Source organism: Belonocnema kinseyi, chromosome 3 (assembly GCF_010883055.1).
Source record: "Belonocnema kinseyi isolate 2016_QV_RU_SX_M_011 chromosome 3, B_treatae_v1, whole genome shotgun sequence".
NCBI classification, from domain to species: domain Eukaryota; kingdom Metazoa; phylum Arthropoda; class Insecta; order Hymenoptera; family Cynipidae; genus Belonocnema; species Belonocnema kinseyi.
The window spans coordinates 71,628,285-71,652,877 of NC_046659.1; the positions used below are offsets into that span (position 1 = coordinate 71,628,285).

General features: G+C 28.4%; 1 protein-coding gene across 1 annotated transcript in view; it reads left to right on the plus strand.

Moving 5' to 3' along the window:
- The first annotated feature begins 5,449 nt into the window (after positions 1–5,449).
- LOC117168734 overlaps positions 5,450–24,593 on the plus strand; it is a 27,350-nt gene continuing 8,206 nt past the window's right edge. Inside the window, exons 1-4 of the mRNA XM_033354467.1 lie at positions 5,450–5,665; positions 12,715–12,925; positions 17,427–17,881; positions 24,022–24,319. Coding sequence (XP_033210358.1) covers positions 5,523–5,665; positions 12,715–12,925; positions 17,427–17,881; positions 24,022–24,319 — 1,107 coding nt within the window. The 5' untranslated portion in view covers positions 5,450–5,522. The remainder of the gene's footprint in view (positions 5,666–12,714; positions 12,926–17,426; positions 17,882–24,021; positions 24,320–24,593) is intronic.

Consider the following 24,593-nt stretch of genomic DNA (forward strand, 5'->3'; position numbering starts at 1 on the left):
TCTTTGATTATCTTACTCGTCTTCCGCAGTAATTGGTACACCCGCAATAATTGGTACATTTGGCCAATCTGTGCTACAACTATCTAAAAGTAATTTCAAATGGGTGAGACAAATTTGAAAAAAATTGTTTATTATGTTATAAACAAATGAATAAACAATAGTTAACTACGAATAGAGTTTTTGGATAAAATATGAGAGAAATTAATGTTTTATTAAGGTTGATTGGAGATAGATATCATTTTGCAATTATTTAAATAATTTTTATAAACAAATTCACAGTTTGTATAATTTTCTATAAATATGTTCAATTTGTAAATTAAAATTATAAATGATTTGAAGAACTTTCATAAAAAAATTCAAAGTTTGGCTCTTTTTAAAACAATAGGCTCAATTTTATATGGACTTCAGTAAGAATTTCTGGGCAATGACTTTTCGCTCTGATACTTTCCAAATTTTTCAAAATTGTTTATAAGCTGAAAAATATTCATCAACAAAATCAAAGTTTTATTATTTTATAACGAATACCCTCAGTTCTGTTTACGAAATCGACTAATAATAGCTAAGATTCATCGAAAAGATTTGTTGTAAAACATCCAAACTCTGAACTTGCTTATAAATATTGTTTAATTAATCAACAATTCTTATCAATTTGAAAAGTATTATAGCCAAAATTTATCAAAAATACATTCTTAAATGATTATGTGAAAAATTAAGCATAGTAATTGAAAAATAGCCAAAATCTGAATTTGTTTATGAAAATTTGTTAAATAATGAATAATTCTTGTGAATTTGCAAATTATCATTTTAAAAACTCTTCGTAAAGACATTCTAAGATGATTCCTTAAAAAAATAAACTTATTCTTAGAAAAACAGTCAAACACAGAATTTGTTTATGAAAAATATTTAAATAATTAATCATTCTTTTGAAATAAAGTGTCACAGCAAACAATCATCCAAAAGACATTTTTAGTTGATCCCGTGTAAAATTAAACCTATTCGTTGAAAAATGTCCGAAATATGAATTTCTTTATAAAGCTTGTTTAAACAATTCACAAATGTCATCTATTTTCAGTTAATCTTAATGAAGCATTAATTTTATTAAAATTTCATACAAAAAACTCTAAGTTTGCATGAGCTAAACATTTTTAATGCCGAAAAACAACTTTTCTTAATCAACTTGTTTATAATATGGCAAAGCATTTGTTCAAATTATGCTCATTCGCTGGAAAATATTTTTAGATAGTTTTAGCTTAGATATAAGTTTATGTTGCTGCTATATACAAAAATAAACAAATTCGTTATATAAATTCAGACGCATTTTTTCTGTCCCGACTGTGTGACGCCCTTATTTTCTCTAGATATTGATCTCTCTATTTCGAGAATTATTTATTTGAACAGTTCTACATCGATCCTGTTGATCGTTATTCCAAGTCGGTCTTAAGTAATAAGCCAATAAGTAAGCATATGCTAGATACAAAAATTCATCAGAGGACTTCAATTAATAATATTATTATTAATTTCTTTAATTTTTCATATTGTTTATTGTTAGTTGAATTTTGAGTTTAAATTTATAAAAAATATAACATTTTGATTAAAAACTCATTATTACTTGATTAGTAACACTTGATATGTAGCAAATCATATGAGTGAAAATAAAAAAAAATTGACAATATCATACCCCTGAAATATTATACGCCTGTGTTTAGACCAGAAATTTTGTTAATTACATATAATGTGTCCCTGACTACCTTTTTTTAAGTTATAACGTTATATTTTCCAAAAGAAAACTTGAGAACTAATTTTTCAATGCACGTATTTTTCCAAAATTATTTGCAGAATTACAAAGTCAAGTTTTTTTTGCGTTTCGAATTATATAGCTTCAGTCAGGTAACAAAACAGTTTTTCATTATTTTTTGTACTTCAGAGGTTAATTTTTACATTAGAATTGATTAATAATTAAAAATTAATTAGTATATTTTAAAAAATAAAATTTTAATTACAAAATCGTCTTTATTTGGCCAAAATTACTAATTTAAAATCCCGATAAAGATCTTGCAACATTTCAGTGTCATACGGTAACACCGGTCTATTATTTTTAATCAATTATTTTTTGTATAAATTACACTGTAAATAGAAACGCAAATAAATCTCAATTTCCCTAAATGAAAGCTCTAAAAGCAGCCATTTCCCTTTCGGGGCAAGCGTAACTCACTCGGTGGGGGAAAGGAGTAATGTGTGGAAGGGATAGAGAATTTTCAGATTGATCCAGAATTCTCGTGTTATTTATGTAAATAACACGTTCGTTCCGCAACACTGCTCCGACCCAGGCTGCTGATCAATTTCTCTAGCAATCACCCCAAGTGAAGATCCTCACAAAGTCGTTATGTAAGGTTCCCCACTTGGGTCCATTTGTAGCCAAGGTCTTTATTTCAGGCGTCATTCACTCTACTGACACTCTTTTTATTAACTATTTGCCGCCATAGTTTCCTGTCCTGGCATACTTCTCTAGCTTATTTTATGTCCATGCAATTTTTCATGCAGACTCTCGTGTTTCTGTGACTTCTTATGTGTCTTCTAACTAGGGTCTCATTCACACATTCTAACCATTCATTCCGCAGTCTACCTCTGGGCACGCTGCCATTTACTTTACCTTGATACACTTGTTTCGTTAGTCGTTCATTTGGCATTCTCTCAACATGTCCGAACCATCTTAACCGATTTCTTTCCCATGTGTCTACTAGCGTCTCTTCTGCACCACATTCTTTTAGAATTGTCTCGTTACTTACTTTGTCCATCAGAGCTTTCCCGCATATAGTATTATGCGCATGAATCTCATGTCTAAAGCTAAAATGGCAATACATAATGCTATATTTGTACTGACTGTACTATACGGTAGCGAGACATGGACTTATGAAGAAAAAGATAAGAGTAAAATTAAATTATTATTTCGATATAAAAAGGAATTTCAAGTACTTAAATGAAATACGTTTCGTATTTCTCTGAAATACTTTTGACAAAAAATGGTTAATTAATTAGTTTCAACTTCTTGATTGAGGAGAGATAGTTTTCCATTTTAAGCAACAATCGTTTTTAATATTTCTATTGACCCGGGGAAGAAATTTAGTTTGAAATAAAATAAGGACAAAAATAATTTATTATGAGAATTTAAAACTTTCCTCTATGTCCGAAATATTTTTTATAATTTTAGTATGCTTCCAAATTTCACTTACTGTTAGAAATGATCTATTTAAATGATTAGGGTGTAGCTCATTTTGTTGGTAAAGATTTTTTCAACTTTAAAACAAATCTGAGATAAAATTACATCTTTATGTATTGAACTTACTTTCTCACGTACTAGAACTCCTAGAAACTTTTCAAAGTTGTGAAAATATATGTAAAAGAAATCAATATTTTCAAGCAGATCTGTTGTTCAATATTGCCTATAGGTTGATAAAAAATTGATTTTGATGCTTTAAACAAATTTTAAAGTTTCCTTATGTTTATATATAATATCTATAAATAATAGTGGCCGCGAATGAAAATATGAAAATGTTTATAAGTTTACAAAATTGAACAGAATTAAAATTATAAATATAATAATCATTTAGTTTTAATTAAATGTTGTTGCTTTCCATCAAAATTTGGTTTCAAATCAGATACATGAGAAAAAATAACTTTTTGGTGTTGGTGGCGGGTTGTTACGTAGACGGGGGGGGGGGCTAAAATAAATAAATGTCAAAAATAAAATATAAATGTGAGTAACAGTTTTTCGAATTACTTGACAAAATGAAGATTAGTGATTTTATTTTACAAGTAAATTATTTACATATACACACATCACCCATTTCCCTATTCCCCTAATTACCTCTTTTTTAAAGAATTACTATTGTTTCCTCTATTCAAAAAACTCCCATTTTTCCTTAAAAGCGAACTAAGCTAAAGAAACCTAATAAAATAATTCAACTATCTTTAATTGAAAGATGATTATTTCTATTTGAAAAGTCTAATATTAAATTGTGTTTCAGAATTAAATTATTTTGGTGAAAAATTCTTCTATTTGGTTAAAGATAGAATAATTTGAATAAAAATTCATTTTTTTATTTTAATTAATTTTCCTAGCTGAAAGTTTAACTAATCAATTTCTGATCAAAAGAATTGATAACGTCTCATTGAAAATTAAACTATTAAATTTCTAATTGATAATTGATATTTTTTGTTTGAGAATTCAACTACTTGGTTGAAAATTAGTTTTTTGGTTTGTTTATAATTAAATTGTTTAACTGTAAATTTAACTGTCTTATTCTTTGTTTGATAATCATCTTTTTGGTTGAAAGTTCAACAATTTTTTTAAATTAATTTTATCAACTGCAAGTTCAACTGTTTTAACTTTTGGTTAGAAATTGGTCGTTATTATTGTAATAGAATTAATAATAATAATTTACTATTAAATTTTCTATCGATAATTCATTTTTTTCGGTTGAAATTCCAACTACTTGGTTAATACTTTCTTTTTTGGTGTTAAAAATGAAATTGTTTGACTGAAAATATAACTGTTTTATTTTTGGTTCAAAATTGATTGTTTTTTATTTGTTCCGATTTGGTTGAGAATTGAATTTTTTATTTAAATTTATTATTAATTTTTCAACTGCAAATTGAACTATTTTATTTTTGTTTGAAAATTCATTTTTTTAGTTTAAAATTCATCAATTTTGTTAAAATTTAACTTTTTTGTTGAAAATTCATGTTTTTAGGAAGATTCATCATTTTAGTTAAAAATTCAACAATTTTTTTGAAAATTTAATTATATTATCGGGAAAATTCATTTTGTTAATTGAACATCAATTTTTTAGGGAAGAAAATGTACCTTTTTTCCTTGAAAATTCATCTATTTTGTTGAAAATGCAATATATTTTGATTTGAAACCTTAAGCGTTTCACATGGAATTCAATAGGACACATATGCATTAACCTTATATGAAATAATTCACTCCCCTATTATTTTTTATTCTTTCGTAAAAAATCACCTTATTTCTCCTTTTTCAGGACATTTTTGACTGTTAAGTCCGTTAACATATTATGTCGAAGAAGGGAAGGGGTGAAAAAAATATTTTAAATAGTGCGACGTAGTTTTTGAACGGCGCCATACTTGAAAATTGCAAAAAATTTAACCTAGGAATTACTGGCTTACAGATAATTCGAAAATCATTAAACATGATGGGTATCGATGCCCCACATAAAGTTCTGTGAACTCAAGCGGACTTGTCCATGAATTTTTACTGAATTTCGACGGAATTAGTTAGAGCTGTAATGCTAACCGACTTTACAAGATTATACAGAACAATGAAAAAATGAATGAGATGTGATTAAAAATGCAATATGGTTTAAAAAAAGGCATTTTTGTTTATGCCAAAAGTGTAAAATTTTTGAAAAAAAATGCAAGGCATTTTGACTTGAAATCAAAAAATTTTCACTGATCGTGAAAAAAAATCAGCGAAAAACAATCCAGCCTTTTATGAATCTGCAATGGGACGAAAGTACAAACCACGTTTGATACCCGAACAGGATCGTAGAATATGTGGAAGTATTTGTTTATGCCAATTCACAATTGTGATTAGTTGCGTTGCCTTGGTCTACCTAAGCGTGGCGATATACATGCCATCCCATCGGTAAGTCAAGATATTATTTTGATTTTATTAGGCTACGTCGAAAAAAAAATTATTTTACAAATCACGTACAATACCATCCCTGATGGACAATTTTTTACAGCAACAAAAATTACAGAAAAATACAAGTTTTTCTATTATTGTGACGAATTTTGTACTTATTTATATTTCATTGCATATTGCTGTATTTTATTGTAGGTTTAATTTCATTCAAGAATGTACAAAAAACAACAAAAATAATGTAAAATTACAAGAATCTACAGGAGTTTGCAAGTTTTGCAGTCCAAAAGTTGTTCTTTTTTTAAAATTAAATTAAGGTAGCATATTAATGTTTTCATTTGAAGTTATGAAAACTGAACTGCAAGTTAAAACACTTTTAGATGTTCAACATTAAAGCTTACATTTTTTTTTAATTGAAAAGCTGAATGATTTAAGCGTATAAAATGAAAACTTTTGAAACTTTTTAATTGAACTTTTTTAAATTAAAAGCCTCTAAACTGCGAAATGTAACATTTTTAAACCTGATACATTATACTGTTGGAAGATTAAAAAATGCTGTAAATTGAAGAATAAATAACAAAATTTATAAGTTTTCAAAATTATACCATTTTAACCAATTTTAAGCTGGAAACATTAGTTTATAAACCAAAATTTGTTTTGAAATATTTTGAAATATTTTCTTAAATATTTGTTTAAAAAAATCATTTAAACGTTTTTCAGGAATTTAATGAAAACCCCATTTTGAGTTTTCTTAGGAATTTTGATAAAAAAATTTCATTCTTTTGAAACATTGCAAAACGATTAAAAAGCTTCCAAATTTTTGGTTTGAAATGTTAAGAATGTCTACATTTTGTATTAAATGTTTTGCAATATTTTCAAGTTTTTAATTATTTGTTAATCTTTTCAAAACTTTAAAATATATCTTAAACTTACTACAATTTTGTCGAATATAAAAGTATTTAAATGTTTTGCTATTATCATTATTTTCTAATATCTTTTTAAATATTCCCTTAAAATTACGGTTATTAAAAAAAATCATTAAAATTTTCGCTAAATGTTGCCGGTTTTATTTTTCGTTTTTAATATGTTTCATATTAATCCTAATTTAAAGATAATTCACTCTTAATTGGGTACGGAACTGAAGTTAAGTGTGTTTCTAACCATTAATATAATTTATTAAAATCCATCACTTTTATTATTAATGAAACTGTAATTTGAAAAAAGTGTAATATATTTTTCAAAAGTATTTTTATTATATATTTTTAAAAAATTTTTTAAATATTTTTTTTCTTATAGAAATTTATATATAACGTGTCCTGAAAAAATGTAGAGTAAAGTTCAAGTCGAAACGCTGATGCCAATTATAAAAGTTTTGATTGTAAACATTTCTGTTTTTTGTGGAAATTTGTACATTTCTACAATGAACTACCAGTATTAAAAACAGAATTTTAAGTACAGTTTTCCAATATTTCAGTTGTTGTCAAATCTTTTATTTTTTGCCAAGATTTGTAATTTTCTACAATAGTTTACGTAAAATGAGAATCGTTTTTATGATGCCAAACAGCTAAATACAAATAAAAATGTAAAATCCTGTAGTTTTCTGTATTGCCTTGTAGATTTCCACAACAAAGTAAAAAATATGAATCAAAAGTTATACAGATTTTTGAAATGAAAAAATTTATACCTTATTATTAATTTTTAATTTTTCTACAAGAAAATACTATAAAAAATAGCTATTTGTATTTAACTGTATTTTTTGTTCATTTTTTTTACAAAAAAGTACAAGATTTAACAAAAAATTACAGTTGTAGAAATATTATACTTTCTTATAACAATTTTTTCGACCAGCGATACCTGAAATTTTCGCGCGAGCAAATACGTTTAAAAACACTGTTATCAGTAGAATTTTAAAGTTTTTTTTTAAATTAATTTTTTTTATTTTTGGGTATGTCTAGAGTCTTTTCAGCTTTGTCCAAATTTTGAAATACTATCCTCCACAAGATACTTTTTAATATAAACCTACGATTAACTTTGATTTTTTTCGTCCATGCACAAATAAAAAATTGTTTTCTGGAACATAATTGCCACGAGCATAATAGTGTTTTTTTTTGTCTCACCCTATTGTTTGTCATAGCATTAACCCTAATGGATCGAATTTGCCGTACTCCATATTTCCGAACTGTATAACCAAGCACTCCACTTTTCATTACTCACTATTTTGCCATCAATCTTTTTTACGTCACTCCTTATTTTTATCCCAGACCATCGTCACTAAGAATATCAGGATGTATTTCTAGGAGTAAATGGACGAGGAAAAACAAATATAAAGAAAGAAAAACTAGTTAAAGCACGAAAAGTTAACAAACAAAAAAGGAGATCGATTTTACCTCTCGAAGAAGCAATACTTCATTTTACTTCATTTTACTCAGTTGCAGAATATGTAATTAGTGTATTTTTTATTACAGTGGCAAAAAACAATATTAGGAAGAGATAAAATCTTACTATCTCGAGAAATATATTCAAGATGTCATTTTAATAGAAAGAACTACCGCAAAATATAATAAAAAGATGCAATAGAGTACGGTGAATCGAAAATAAAAAACTTTGAATTCCTAAATCGATACAACGCGGAACATACCACAGAAATTTAAGTTAAAAACCCTGAATACAAAAATCCTTCTCGAAAGAGGTGATCGAAGAACTTATTACAGAAAAATTTGTTAGTTTGGAATTTAATAGAATTTCTACTGATTATTTAATTGAATATGAAAATCAGAAAAAAATCGCTGTATTTCCAATTTTAGCTCATGTGTTTTGTATTTTTTTAAATGTGTTTCTCTGCCAAAAAAGTCTACAGACGATCAGAAAAGAATAATCCACGAGTTATAAAGATAATTTTATTAAATACTGAAATCTTAATTTTTGTTTAATTTGCTATATTTCTAGTTTCGAATTCTGAGCTTTGGCGATCTTTTCGTCGTGCATATTTTTCACTGAAAAGTTTTCATGTACTCGAAAATATTCCTCTCCTATGTAAACAGATTATAAGGTTTTTTACAAAATCAGATAAAAAGAAAGTTTTTTAGAAAATGGTTGATCAATTCAGGATTAATTACATTTTTTTCGGATCCCAACAGGCTTCTTTTTTTCGCTGATTCGATTTCGATTTTCATACATTTTTTATTTTCGACACACCCTATTATTTAGTTGTAACGTTTTTCCTAAAAATGAAAGTGGGTTGCAAAAAAAGTAAGACATGGGTTTTGTTATTTCCCTTGCGGTTTCGACCCTTGTAAACTCGAGTAAAATTGCTAACTCAGCAGTCGTAACTGCTGCTTGTGAAATGAAAAGTCACGGTCCAACCCCCCCCCCCCCCATGTCCAGTTTGTGAATTATTTGAATAAAAGAAACGTACAATTTAAATGTAAAGTAGGATTATAATCAAGTTATAATAAATTTCGGTGAATTCAGACACGGCTAATTCAGGACGCAAAAATTAATAATAAAGAATAAAAAATTGATTGAAAAAGATTGATATGTTATTTTCAGGGAAAATTAAGTGATACGTATTTTTTAGATTTGAGAATAAAAATATCTGCGATATTCTGAGTATTTCAATTTTGAAGTTATATTTTCAAAAAAAAAACCCCCTCAATTTTTTCAATAAGAAAGACATCTTGGGAGCTTAATGCGAGTTTAATCATTTTTGAATCCACGAGAATTTTTTTATCACAAAATCGACTTTTCGCATAAAACTACTTACAAATCCTGAAACTGTAAAATTACTGACAAGGCAGGTACTTCAGGTGTGCCTCGCCGATTTGATTCTCCCTGGTATATGTGTAGTGCTCGAAAAACTAAGCGAAAAGAATTTTTTTTCATTTGCGGGAAAGCACTTTAAGAGGGCGAAATAGCCCCTCAAAGGATAGGGATATTGAGTGTCGATTGCATAGTTCTGTGTATAAAAACTAAATTCATTACGACCAAACCTAATAGTAAAGTAGCCTCGTAATGAAAGATGATTAACGTAATTTTATCAAAAATAAATGAAGGTGGTAAACCGCCCCTAAATATATTTAAAGTTGTGCTAAAACTGTTTAAATTAACAGGAAAAAATTTTAAAATATATGGATTTTGCACTTGAGAAAAAAATAAAGTTGAAGTGTTTCAGCAAAAAAATGTTAAATAAATAATTGGGCTGGCCAACCCTAAAACTTTTTATTCTGTGTCTATGATAATATATATCTTCCATGCACAAAAAGATTGGGAAATCAGTTTGATAACGAAGGAAGTAAAATAGAGCCCATCCAACATAAATACAAAAATTACTCAGGGGTAAACCACTCCTACTAATTTTCTAATTTGCTGAAAATGGTTAAATTCATAGGAGAAAAATTATAAATATATATATTTTGCACTTGAAACTAAAATAGAGTTGGGTTTCCAAAAAAAAATTGTAATTGATCGGGTTTAATTTTGTGCCTATGATAGTATATACTTTCCATGCAGAAAAAAATGGGATATTAGTTTTATAACGAAGGAAGTAATATATTTTTAAATATGCCAACAATGGTTAAATTCATAGGAGAAAAATTAAAAATATATATTTTGCACTTGACAACAAAATAAAGTTGGGTTTCATAAAAAAAATTTAATTAATGGGGTGTCGACCCCTAAACTTTGTTTATATTGTGTCTATGATAATGAATAATAAAATTGGCGAAATGATAAGATTTCCTAAATATAAAATTCCGAAATGGAAAAATGGTACTAGAAAATTCCTGAATTATAAAATTTCCAAATTTAAATAAGTAGACAAGGTTTTTAAAAATAAATATAATTTATTTATCAAGAATAAAATAAGCCAATATTTTTATCAGAATTTTTTTTGAATTTTAAAGTTTTTTAAACTATTGTATTCATTTAAAGTTACAATGACTCAACAAATGTATATTTGCGGATGAAAAGTGTTAATTAATAATGTGAATAATATATTTTTTTAATTATAAAAAACGTTCTCGGATATCAAATTGTTACTTAAGAAAAAAAATAAGTAAGAAACTACGAGATAAATAAGTGCAGAATTGAATCCAAAAAATTTTGTTTCGAAAATATTATTATGCATGAAAAAAAGGAAAATAGTTTTTTTTTCGTTTAGAGCGCACGTGTTTTTGCAATCATTTTTGTTTACAATTTTTATAGAATTATTGTTATTTTTAATTTCAGAAATAATTTGTTTAAATTTTAAGCACTAAAAAATTGTTTGAAAACAAATTTTATTAATGCATTTTTGATAAATTATTAATATTCATTACCAAACTATTTTTTCAATTATTTAAATTCGGTAATTTTCTAGTTTGAATGTTTTATAATTCGATAATTTTATAGTATTTCTATTTTTCTTAAAATCAACGTCAGACGCGAAGAAAGCAAGAAAAAAGACTACTCATTTTAAAAAGGTCATTAAAAATAACTGTTACTATTTGATTTCACCTGCATCAAACTTATACAATTTTTTTATATATATGCATACATTTTGTTTAATATTGGAACAAATAAATTTGTTCTCCATAAAATCAACTTTCTATCTTTGCAGAATTCGGCCAAAAAGATAAAGTTGAATTTAATGATAAATCCCACTTTATTTATTTAATCAAAATTTTGAAATAAATGTCTGCTTATATAAAGAAGACAGTCTGTAGGTTCATAGGACGTCAAATCCTTTTCGCGGCCATGCACATTTTTTATTTTATTATTATAAAATAGTGAAACGAATTTTTTAGAATTTTGAAAAAATATACAAAAATTGTTCGTAGAATTTTTCCGAATCTGTCGGTTGTTAAGAGAAAAATGCGAAAATACAATTTATCGAAATGAAACTTTGTAGCCATAAAAAATGTTGGCCCGTATAAGCCACACAGGAATTTTTTTTCTTATAGAAGTACATATTTAAAAAATAAAAGTGTCAAAGTTCGATGTTTTCAAAATACTGAAAATTCTTAAAATAATCAACATTTTTTAAAGTTGACTGACTCGTTTTAAAGATAAGTCTGAATAATACTTTCCTTAATTAACACGATGTTTTTAGAACTTTTCCATAGATTCTATTCTAGGATCGAACATGGTGCAAAAAAATCGTCAAATTTTAAATAATAATTGTACTAATAAAATAATCAAAAAATGTTTGAACAATAATATTTGCATAAGCATTACTAATTCCGTAGCAATATAGAAAAATACTTAGGAGACTCAACTTTAATATTAGCTCATAAACCTAAAAAAATATTAATTATTTACATAGTTATTCAAATTTTTCGAAAATATCAAAATTTTACGTTTTTTGCAATATCTTTTTCGAAAAAATTTATATTTTGCCTTTATCTTGAACTTAGTAGATAAAGAATTTTATTATCTTTTTCGGTATTATCAGAATTAATTTGAATATACTTTGCCTTATCTTGAACTTAGTAGATAACGAATTTGATTAGCTTTTGCGGCATTATAAGAAAAAAATGCAAATATTAATATTCTAAAAATTAAGAATCTTTAGCAATAACTGAAAAAATAGGCATGTAAATCATTTCCGCCGATAGTATATTTAAACCAAAATCGAATCCATCTTTTTTATTTTAGTTCTTTTCAAAATTTTCTAACGAATTTTAGAATATGAAGGTAAAACTCGTAAAAATATAGAAAGAAAATTTAAATATATTAATTAATTAAAAACTAAAGAGGTTTAAAGAAAGAACTGTTTTTTTTAAGTAACTTTAAATTTTAAATACGTATAATTACACAGAATTTTTTTTCTTAAATTGAACAAATAGGTTTCGCCTAATTTCCTCTAGAAAGACAAAATACTTTATTTCGAAGACAACATTATTTGCATGAATTTATAACACAAATTTGCAATCATGAAAAATTTACCGTGATCCTGAATGTAGTTTTGCAAATGAGGTCTACTTATAACATCGTTTTCTATGCTGGGACCTTCTCATTTAATATCAATCAAAAAATTATTACATTGTTATTATTTAATTTATTAATCGTTTTAGCGCGTTTATATCTGGAATCGATCCGACTCCGGTGATGTGTCAAACGGTCAACACAACACTAGTAAATTATTGCTCTTGGGCAAGTTGTGGTGAATGGTGTTTGACAAAGACTACTGGTTTTTGTCCCCAAATTCATTCATCTGTAAGAAGGAATGGCAGTGACATTATTTTCGAAAATTGCACTAATTCCGCCAGTGTTTTTTGCCCTCAGGTAAGATTCTAAAATTTTAAAACAGTTACAAGAAAAGAAAAACCAAATTAAGGAGAAAAGAAAAAAAAGTGAAATACTTTCTTAAAAACTGTAGTACTTTAGAACTCATCCATAAATCACGTAACAACTTTGTGAGGGCTGGGGGGGGGCTGTGATCTGTTACATATTAGGGGGTGGGCAGTAAATCGATACTGCTACGTAATATTTTTAATTAATTAGCCTTATAGGAAATCGACGGGATTATATTAGATTTCTACGAATTTCAGTAATTTTGAAAGATTTTAAAGGTTCTCAATAACACATTTTTAGTGCATTTTTCAAGATATCAAAGGATTTCATAGAGAATCACATATTTCAATACGGGATTACAAGAAATATCATAAGAGTTTATGTAATTTTACCGAATTTGAAAATTATTTTAATTAAATTTTAAAGAATTCATTCACAAGCATTGATGGACTTCAAACATTTGAAGAGATTTAAAGAAAATTTTAATATTTCAGGATTTAAAAAAATTTTCCAAGAAATTTCAATATATTTCGAGAATTTAAAGCGATTTTAAATGATTTAAAAGATTTTAAGGTATTTTTACAGACTCTAAGGAAGTTTGAAAAGCTTTAGGAAATGTCAAAAGATTAGAAAAGATTTTAAAGATTTTGAAATATTTCAGGGTATTTTAAACAATTCCAAGAAATTTTTAAAAGATGAAACAAATTGCAAGGAATTTCTAAAGACTCTGATTTCTAATTCTTTTAATTCTAATTTTTTAAAATTTCAAATACTCGCAACAAGGTTTTTTAACGAATTTTTCAGAATGTCAAAACATTTCACAGAATTGAAAGATTTCAAGGGATTTGAACGAAGTGTAAGGAATATCATCAGATTTCATTCAACTTCAAGGGATTTCCACGGATTTTATAATATTTCAATCAAGTTTCAAAGAATTTATTTACAAGAATTGAGGGATTTTAAAGAAATCTTTTAGAAAAGATTGCAGGTAATATGTTAAAAACAATATTTATTAATTTAAAGGCATTTTAAAATGTTTAAAATTATTCAGTATATATCGAAGAATTTTAACGAATTTTCGAGAGATTAAAAAAATTGCAAAGAGTTTTTAAAAGTTTAGATTCTTGAAATCCTCAAATTTTAATTATTTTAAGGGATTAAAAAAAATCATGCGGTTTTAAAGAATTTTCTATTTTGGAAAGTTTGGATGGCTTTTATTAAACATATGATGTTTAGGATCTTTTTAAGATTCTAATGGATTTTATTTCCTCGGATCACAAAGTATTTTAATAGGAATTCAAAATTTTTTTAAAATTTCAGACGGTTCAAGGAATATTAACAGATCTTATTTAACTTTATGGGATTTCACAGGATTTTATGATATTTTAAAGAATTTATTCGCAAAAATTAAAGGATTTCCATATTTTCAATAGATTTCAAGAAAGTGAAGAGATGTCAAAAGATTTCGAAGGATTTGAAATTATTTAGGATATTTTATAGAATTCCAAGGAATGTTCAAGAAATTCAAAAAATTGAAAAAAAAACTTTAAGAACTTTAATCATTAAAAGAAATTTAAGAAATGCATGCAGTTTTTAACAATTCTTTAGAATTTTGGAACATTTGGTATGATTTTATTTGTCATATAATGTTTGAAAATGTTTTCTAAAGATTCCAAGGGACTTTAAGGGATTTTAACGAATTTTATTATATATTTGATGATTTCAGAAATTTTAATGAATTTTAAAGACTCTCAATAATGTATTATAATAAATTTCTCAGAGTTTAAAGAAAGTCAAAGGAATATCATTAGATTTTGTTAAACTTCACAGACTTTCAAGGGATTTCCAAAGATTTGAAAGAATTAAAAACTTTTTACAAAATTAGGCAATTTTCGTGTATTTTAAGAAATTCCAATTGTTTTTCAAGAGCTTAAAAAATTTCCTGGAATTGCAAAAGATTCCAAAGGATTAGAAATATTAAGGGTATTTTTAAGGATTTCGAAAAATTTTTGAGTGATCTAAAAAGTGTCAAGGAATTTTAAGGAATATGATAAGATTTTATGCAACTTCATCGGATTTTAATAGAGATTATCTCGAATTTCATAATACTCTACTGTAGTTTAAAATAATAACTTATTCACAAGATTTAAGATATTTCAAAGGATTTTAACAATTTCAGGAGAGTTTTCAATATTTCAAGGTACACCAAACTCTCGCTTTCAGTCAAGTGTCGGGGCTTGCCTTCAAATGACCCTGGACTGATTTTGGGGGGACAGAAACATAAACAGTGAGGGCCGCCTGGCTCGTTTCAAATTGGTATACTCGTCACGATCATATGTTCACAGTTTTGACTATATAGCTTGTATTGTTTTTCTGGCAGAGGCGTAAAAGGTTAGAAGGATTTGGTGTGCTCGGCGATTTTCTTCTTTCGAAAAAAATGGAGCAAAGAGTTTGCATTAAATTTGGTATGAAAAATGGAATCCAGTGCTCTAAAACTCTTGAAACGTTGACAGCTGCATACGGTGAGTCTACTCTGAGTAAGAAAAATGCGTATAAGTGGTACAAACTGTTCCAAGAAGGCCGAGAGGATGTCGAAGACGAACCTCACCCTGGACGTCCCAGCACGTCAAGAACAGATGAAAACGTTCAAGCAGTGGAAGAAATGGTGTTGAAAAATTGCCGAATTACCATCAGAGAAGTTGCTGAAGATGTTGGCATATCGGTTGGCCCATGCCATGCTATCTTATCGGATGTTTTGGGCATGAGACGTGTGTCAGCGAAATTTGTTCCAAAACTGCTTAATTTTGATCAAAAGATCCATCGGATGACCATCGCTCAGGAGATATTGAATGAAGTCAATAATTATCCTGATTTCCTCAAAAGGGTTATAACTGGGGATGAATCGTGGATATATGGTTATGACGTCGAAACTAAAGCCCAATCGTCTTAGTGGAAGCATCCTGAGTCTCCAAAACCGAAAAAAGCACGTCAAGTTCGGTCAAATGTGAAGCTTTTGCTCACTGTCTTCTTTGATTGCCGTGGCGTAGTGCATCAGGAATTCTTACCACAAGGTCGTACGGTCAATAAGGAGTATTACCTTCAAGTTATGCGCCGTTTGCGAGAGGCGATACGCAAAGAACGTCTGGTACTTTGGAAAAACAATTCGTGGCTTTTGCATCACGATAATGCACCTGCTCATTCATCGTAGCATTTGAAAGATTTTCTGACCAAATACAGCACCACAGTCGCCTCAGCCTCCATATTCACCGGATTTGGCCCCCAGTGACTTTTTTCTTTTTTTCCCAAAACTGAAGAGACCCATGAAAGGACATCGATTTTTATCGATTGAGGAGATAAAAACTGCATCGCTGAAAGAACTCAAGGCTATACCACAAAATGATTATCAGAAGTGCTTCGATGATTGGGAAAGCGTTGGCACAAGTGTATTATATCTAAAGGAGGTTATTTTGAAGGGGACCACATAAATATTGAGGAATAAATGAATATTTTTTGAGAAATCCATAAAGTCACATTATTTTTTGAACACACATCGTATATAATGTCGCAAACGCTATCGCCCTACTACCCTGACAAACTATGTAAGCTAGCTGTTCTGGGAAGGCTGAGAACGGGGTGACTGAAAGCGAGAGTCTGGTGTACTAAAAAAATAAAAGGCTAGTGAGTAACTAAATTGTATTTAATAAGACTAGTTAAAAATATTTTTAAAAAACACTCAACATTAATGGGGAGGGGGGGGGGGTAAAATATCTTTTTCATGGCTCGTTACATATGTCAGAGGAAGGGCAAACTAATAGTAAAAAAAGTGTTACGTCATTCATGGATGACCTATTATTGAAAAAAAATTTTAATAATTATTAGGTTGTTGTGGCACCCGGCAGAAACCCTTAAAGTTTCAATCGAGTGCCCATCGTCAGTCGTACTTTTTTCCCGAAAGTGAAAGTAGGGAAAGTGATAGGAAATAGAAATAGGGACAGTGAGAAGATAGGAAGTAGTGCAAGTGAGGGTATATAAACAGGGAAAGTGTGGGAAAAGAAGCAGGAAAGTGAGGGAGGGTGTAGGAAAATTGGGGGGAGGTAAAGATTAGGGAAGTGAGGGTCCGGGTGGTAGGGAAGTGAAGGTGAGTGGGAGAGGCAGGATCGTGTTGGGTAAAAAAATCGGTACGGAATAAATTTACCAATCTAACCCCAAGGGGAGGGGAAATATTGGAGGGAAACTAGTGGAGAAAGTAGTAGAGAAAGTACAGAATGTGAAGAAGAAAGTAAGGGGTGGGATGGTAGTTGGCAGGAGGTGAAGTAGACCAAAGAAGGATTAGAGGATGAAAAGAATGAGAGAGGGATTTGAAAATCTTAATTAACGTTTTAATAGGCTACGAAGACCTTTTTGTAAGAGCGCGGCGCTTAAATGGACTAATTATTTAAAATAATAAAGAAAAATGATTAAATCAGTAAAATGAGTAAATAATAATTTTCAGGTGAACCTTGCCGCTGTAAAGAGGTACAACTGCAACAACGGTAGCGAGTGCAGTATGTTGACAGGGGTATTTAATTGCAGTTTAGGTCACTGCGCAAACATCAGTGAAATGATGCTTTGTCATTATTTAGCTGATGGAGTTACAGTGGATGCAGAAAAGGACAATATGAAACTAAACGGCCACTTTAGCTGCCAAAATTCAAGATGTACGAGAATTCGGAAAGCCTTCTCGTGCGATCGCTACTGTCCGAAAATTAGTACTTCAAATGTAAACGTGTTCCTAATGCAAAACGACAATGTAATTACCGCATCATGCTCTCGTGCTGTAGCCTTGAACAGAGCCAACGGCAACTTACCCGGTACTAGGCTTTCGACCCCTGAACAAATCTGGGACTATCGCAGTGATCCTGTCTTTGCAAGCTGTTTTCTCGTATCCAGAGAAGGAAGCAGAATCAGGTACTCCTGTCAAACTAATTTTCAATTTTTAATCAGATTCTTACTTTTTAATTAATTCTAGATTCAATTTCAAATTGAAATAAATTAAACGCACGATATTTTAATATGTCACTCGCTTAAAATAAACCAGTAAAAATCCGTGGTATATTACTGGATCATTTAGTGGAACTCCAAAAAGTGGTGCAAAATAGCAGTTTTATATGAAATTTATGCTCCAGGCCTTTTCTGTTGTTCAACGTCAATTATTTTCATTCGATAAGTGACAAATATTTTCCAACTAATGTGCAATTGCTTAATCTATTTCCCCCCTAAAAATCGTGAAAAGTTATTAATTTTCGTAATGATTCGTAATGATTTTAATTTGCCTGGACAATTTTTTTCTGCTGCAAATTTTTAATGGTTACTATTTTCTTGAATTATTAGAGCATTTCATAAATGTTTGGAGTACTCTATTTCGTTGAGATAGGAAAATACTAAATGATAAGCGACGCAGTGTAAGGCATAAAAAAAACTCGAATTTTCTCCGTCTTTCTTATGAAAAGACGAAAATGATATTAATTGTTTAACTAATCAAAAACTATCTTTCGATAAAACTGATTTTTAAACAAATAAACATGGTTTAAATAATGTTTAAAAATTCAAAATAAAAAAAATGTTACTCTTAAGATTCGTTGTCATTATTTACAAAAAATACTAATTTTTCACGATTTGGTAAAAAAAATTATACAAATAGAAATTGTTTAAAAAGTTGATAAATATATTAAACAAAAAATTTAATTTTTGACATTCATCAACTAAATAATTGATATTGGAAAAAAATAACTCTTCAAGATTTACTAAGAAAAATACTCAAAAAATGAAAAATTAGTTGAAATATACTAAAAACTTGTAACTTACAGAATAAAAATAATTAATGTTGAAAAAAATACCGTCTTCAGTATGAATTCTAAAATAAAATTGTTATTTTTTAATTTTTGGGACACGTTCTGGATATGATGCAAGCGGGTTACTGAAGTTTAAATAAAAAGTTATCAGGTGAAATTGGTTTCTTAATAGATATTTCATCACATAGCTATAGCTAGAGAAATCTTGAAAATGCTTTTGTGTCAGTGGAATAAATATTTATGTATAATTATCATTACCAATTTTTGATAAAATATTCAATAAAATACAGCAGTCTTTGTATATTATTTAGACAGAGAAAGATAAGAAATGATTTGAATTTATAAGAACTTGTGCTAGAGCTGACCTAAAACTGACTTTTCCACTGTAGAGATATATGCAAAATAATTTAAAGCAGTTCTTGTAGACTCTTCAGATAGAGAATAACAAAAAAAAGTAATCTTGAATTTGTCACACTTACGTATATATGAATCATAATTTTTAATAAATAATACATCACCGAGGTATAAGTAGATTAATCGTTTAAACGCTTCTGCTCTCAGTGAAATATCGATTTGTTTATAATTATCATTAACAATTTTTTATTAAATACCTGATGAAATTAAGCAGTTTTTGTATATGCTTTAGACAGAGAGAAATAAAAAATGATTTGAATTTATAAGGCCTTGTAATAGGGCTAACTTAAAATTTCCTTTTCCACTGTAGATATCAATGCACAATGACATGAAGACATTATTGTATACTATTCACATTGGGCATAATAAAGTAATTTGAATTTGTAAGACCTTTCTCTGGGCTAACTTTAAACTGCTTACTCTACTGAATATAAGTAGAGATCAATTCTTTTTAATAGATAATTCATCACCTGGGTATAACAAGAGAGTTCTTTAAAAGGCTTCCGTGTCAGTAAAATATCTGAATATTTTTTTTATAATTATTAATAACATTTTTTTATGAAATGTGTAATAAAATGGATTAGTTTCTATAAATCCTTTGGATAGAGAGATAAGAAATTATTTGAATTTATAAGAGCTTATGTTAGGGCTAACTTAAAACTGCTTTTTTACTGTAGATACTAATAAATATAATATGAATACATTGTTGTGTACCCCTCAGACAGAGAATAATAAAATATTAATTTAAATTTGCAAAACAATTTTAGTGCTGAATTTAAACTTGTTTCTCTATTGCATATACATAGAGAGTGGAATCTCTGAATATATTTTAAAAATTATCATTATCAATTTTTGATATAATCCGTAATAAAATAAAACAGTTTTTCTATATGCTTTAGAAAGAAAAAGATCAGAAATTATGATAATTTGTGAGACCTTCTTCAGGGCTGACTTTAAACTCCTTTCTCTAATAAATATACGCAGACATACATTTTTTCTGTGTAATAATTTAAAATTCCCTAAATTGATTTTGTAGGTGCAAAATTCACAATATAATTAAGGAAGCAAAGAACTCCGGAGAGTTGGATAAAGAAAATGTTAGAGATAACTTAAAAAAGTCCTTTTCTCATATAGAAAAATAACTTTTCGCACATTAAGTTTTGTTCGCTACCGGATATTGAAAACGTAGAACGAAACCTGTTGCCTATCTGAGGTTTTTTTTTATAAATGTGGCAAATGTGTCACGCAAAAGTAATAATTTTAAAAACAAAGTAATGACATGCATCATTGAATATAATTTTAGTTTAATTTTATTCAGAATACTACACGGAGAAACCTTTTGCTGCAATATTTGCTAAAAATCAGACTAGATTTAACTATTTTCAGTTTGCAATTGAGGGAAATAGCGGAACTATTGTAATGTTTACTACTCCGAGTAATAACTAGTAACTACATGCCGAACTACAAAATTCATTGGAAAAAAATAAAAAAATGTTACATTTATTTCTACAGAAGATTGCAAATTTTGCAAAGGACTATAGTAACGTCGAGAGAGACCGGCGCACTGATTTAGTAAAAATTGGTACCGTCAGATTAGCAGAAGGAAAAGAAAATAAACCCATCATGCGTCGCGTCGCGTTGAAGTTCACGATACGTATCCTTTACACGAGCACACAACGTTAATGCAGACTTATTTATTATGGGATGTTGATCTCTTTCGAACTATTATATATATTTAAATTGCAATTGTACAGTACACACGATTATATTTACTTTATACATTATTATATACATTGAATATTATATTACAAGCTGAAACATAAAAATGTGCTCAAAGTTAAGCTGGTGGGAAACGAACACGGGTCTCCAGCGCGGCAGCACGGCGATTTTCCATTCGGCTAAACTAGATAATGAGATTCAGAAATTTATCGTTCTTATCAAGTAAATGCTAGCAGTCAAATTGACTTCCATTAAATTATTTATTAATTCTTCACAGTGATAGCATTTTAAAAATTCTAAGTACTATATCTTAACGTAATCAAATATCCTAATATCGAGGTTAAAAAAATATTTTTTGCTCTCTGTGGAAAATTTGTTTTTCAATTGTAATTTTTCGAATTATTCTAATTTATTGTAATAAGGATCTTTGCATCAACCCAAATCAAGTGATCGATAAATTTAAGGAATTTCAGTAGAGCGTTGGTCGGCTGACATCGTTTACGCTCGGCTGCACTCAGTCCAACGCTACGCTCGCTTACTAAGTTACTTACTAATATTCGAGAGCGAGCTTCCCAATTTGTCTTACTCCATAATACACAAAATAGAAAGTGTCGTAGTATAATTCATATTCCTACAAACAATAGCAATTCCTCTTACAAATTTAGTCTTTTATCTTATTTTAGGTACTTATTACTTCTACTCTTTTTATATAATTTAATTATGTCTCTACTAATTTATCCTATCTAGGATTTTACTATAAGAAATACTAAGACAATTTAAGACAATTTGAGTCTCACCCTAAACTACTAGATTTAGAAGGCAAAAAAATTCTCTGTAAAGGATAGAAAGTTCTATTTTGTGTATTTTTTCCGACGTAACTCTCAAGAGACGTAGGGTTTTTACTTTTACGCATAAGAAACACATATTTACACATCAACTAAAATTAAAATTTTACTCTAATTATTACAAAAGATTAACACAGTAGAATGTGCTATCCATTTTTGTTTACATTCATGGGAATCTTTTAAATGCAGTCAGGAAAATCGTTGATGTGACTTTAAACTGAAAGGTGAAGGAGCTTGTAACTGATTTTCTTCTCAGGTGGGTTTTTTAAAAATAAAAATAAAAAATAAAGAAAATTTAACTGTACCTTCTTTACAGAGGATAAAAATATTGCCTTATTATAAGTAAGTTTGCATGAGATGATATTGCGTTTTAACGTCCTAAGCTCATTTTGTAATGTCCTAGTAAAACAATTAGATGAGAGTGGCCATTGCCAGGTCACTCTAGACAACGTCCAAAATCTTTGGCCATCTAAACCCATTAGGAAATGATAACAATGAAAAAAAAGACTCTTTGAGATTATGCTGAAAAAATATGTCTGGAGTTTATTAAGTGATTGCTTAGAAATAAGCGGCTTAATAAATATTATTGCGTATTATTAATATCACTGAGGGTCTCAAATAAAACATTTAATGACATGGAGTGGTTGAAATTGCATTATTAAAAAAATATAAATAATTTGTTCATAACCAGCACCTGTTCAACACTGAATAGGAAGCAGTATGTCAAGCAATTTTCACATGACAATTATTTTATAATAATGATAATAGTTATATTTTAATTGATAAATAAAATTAAGACATATTTTCGCAACCGCGTATCATTTCGTAAGTGGAATTAAAAACTGGAAAAGCCTCGTAGCAACACATTCTGGTTTTTCGTCCAACGTAAATTAAGAAGTAAATTCATTATTTTATAATATTTTTACATAAATCGACAATTGTGAATATTTTCTTCGTAATTTTAATTCATAATGATTGACTGTATCACCTACGCACTTGTCACCAAAAGAACCCAGTGGGCACGAAATCTAAGAACGTAATATGAACGTCCAAAAAAACTTCTTTTAACGTTTTGGCCAACTGGGTCGGTATTTCACCCTTTTTAAAATAGAAAAGCAAGTACAATGATTTTTTAATTCTTAAGATCGATTCAAAATTTTAAATAAATTCTTTCTTTGTCGGAAAAACTCTAATATTCCAAAATTCTTCAAAGATTCTAAATGTTGTTAAAAATATTATGATTTTTGTTTGAAAATGCCAATTTTCTAAGCATAACGCCAACGTTACTCAAAATTGTAAAACATTTTGAATCATCTCTTGAATCTTATTATAAATTACATTATTCGAAACAAAAATCATTGGATTTAAATCTAATGATTTTTGTTTAAAATTCCCAATTTCGGAAGACAACACTAACATAGCCTATCTTTTTAAATATTGTCTTTAAATTAACTTAAATTTTCCCTGGAACGTTAAAAAAATGTATTATCTTAAAACTTTCAAAATTCCTAAAGAGCTGCAATATTTTATTTTAAAATCTTTAAAAATTGTTTTTTTATACTAATGTTTGTCCACAATTACATTTTTCTTATCTCTATGAATGGGTAAATAACTTCACAACTATAGTCTAGTACCAAAGTGTTGAGAACAGAAGTATTTTCGAATATTAAAAAATATTTGTATTCAAAATTTTCTCTTTAATCAATAATGTTTAGACGAGAAATTTTAAGTAATTCGAGAACTATTTTCATGAAAAATTATATAAAGAATTGAATATCTTAGTTATACGTGAACGAAATAATTAACACTTCTTTAGAGTAGATTTTAGAGATATTATTTGTCTGAAGTTGGATAAAAATGTTGCAAACAACTAAAAACTACAATTATCCGACGACGGATAATTTCCATCTGCCCCGCTATACAAATTATCTGACTTCGGATAAATGTAGTTTTCAATTGTTTGCAGAGTTTTTATTCCACTTCAGATAAACAATATCTCTGGGGTTTACTGTCTTGGCCTTTAAAGAGCTTAGATCACAGATTAATTTTTTTTAATTTATACAAAAATTGCACAAACTTTTTTACACTGAATAAAAAAAATGGAAGGGGTGAGACAAAGACAAACAAATAATATTATTTTTTCGGGTTGCCTACTGTAAACGCAATGCTATGCTATTTACACAATTATTTCACAAGAGATTTTTTTAAGAATAAGAATTTTTTAATTAACTGTCTGTTTATATTTATAAAATAAATTATTTGTTAACTTATTTTTCAGAACGGAAGACTGTGTAAATGGTACAAAGTTGACGGAGGCTCTTATCCCGCAGCCTTTTACGAACTTTACAACATTTTTAAAGCTCTATGAAAAAAGCCTGGCAAATCCTCTGGATCCTACAAATGTATTCGTACCAGCCCAACGTACCCTCACGATTTATAATTCTTCCAGACTTTATATCAATCTCGAGGGTTGCGTGAATACCCTCAGAGGCGAATGCCGTGAATTTTTACAAACTCATGGGATGGATGGAGATAATGAGACTGCTCAAAGCAGATATCCTTGCTTCTATAACAAGGTATTTCTTATTTTTTTTATTCTGAACCAGTCTATTCATATTATGAAATTTTCAAAAAAGAAAAAGTAATATTTTAAATAATCGCATATTTTTCAGAATTGTAATGTAAATTGTGCTCTGATTCTGGTGCAAAAATCATTCATAAGAAAGTAGATTTGATTTCGATTTTAAAATAATTGTTTTGATAGACATTAAGCTCAAGCCTTGTTCCAAACAGCAGGGTTTCCTATGAATTCCAAGAAGATTTATTTTAATTAAGGCATGCATTTTTATC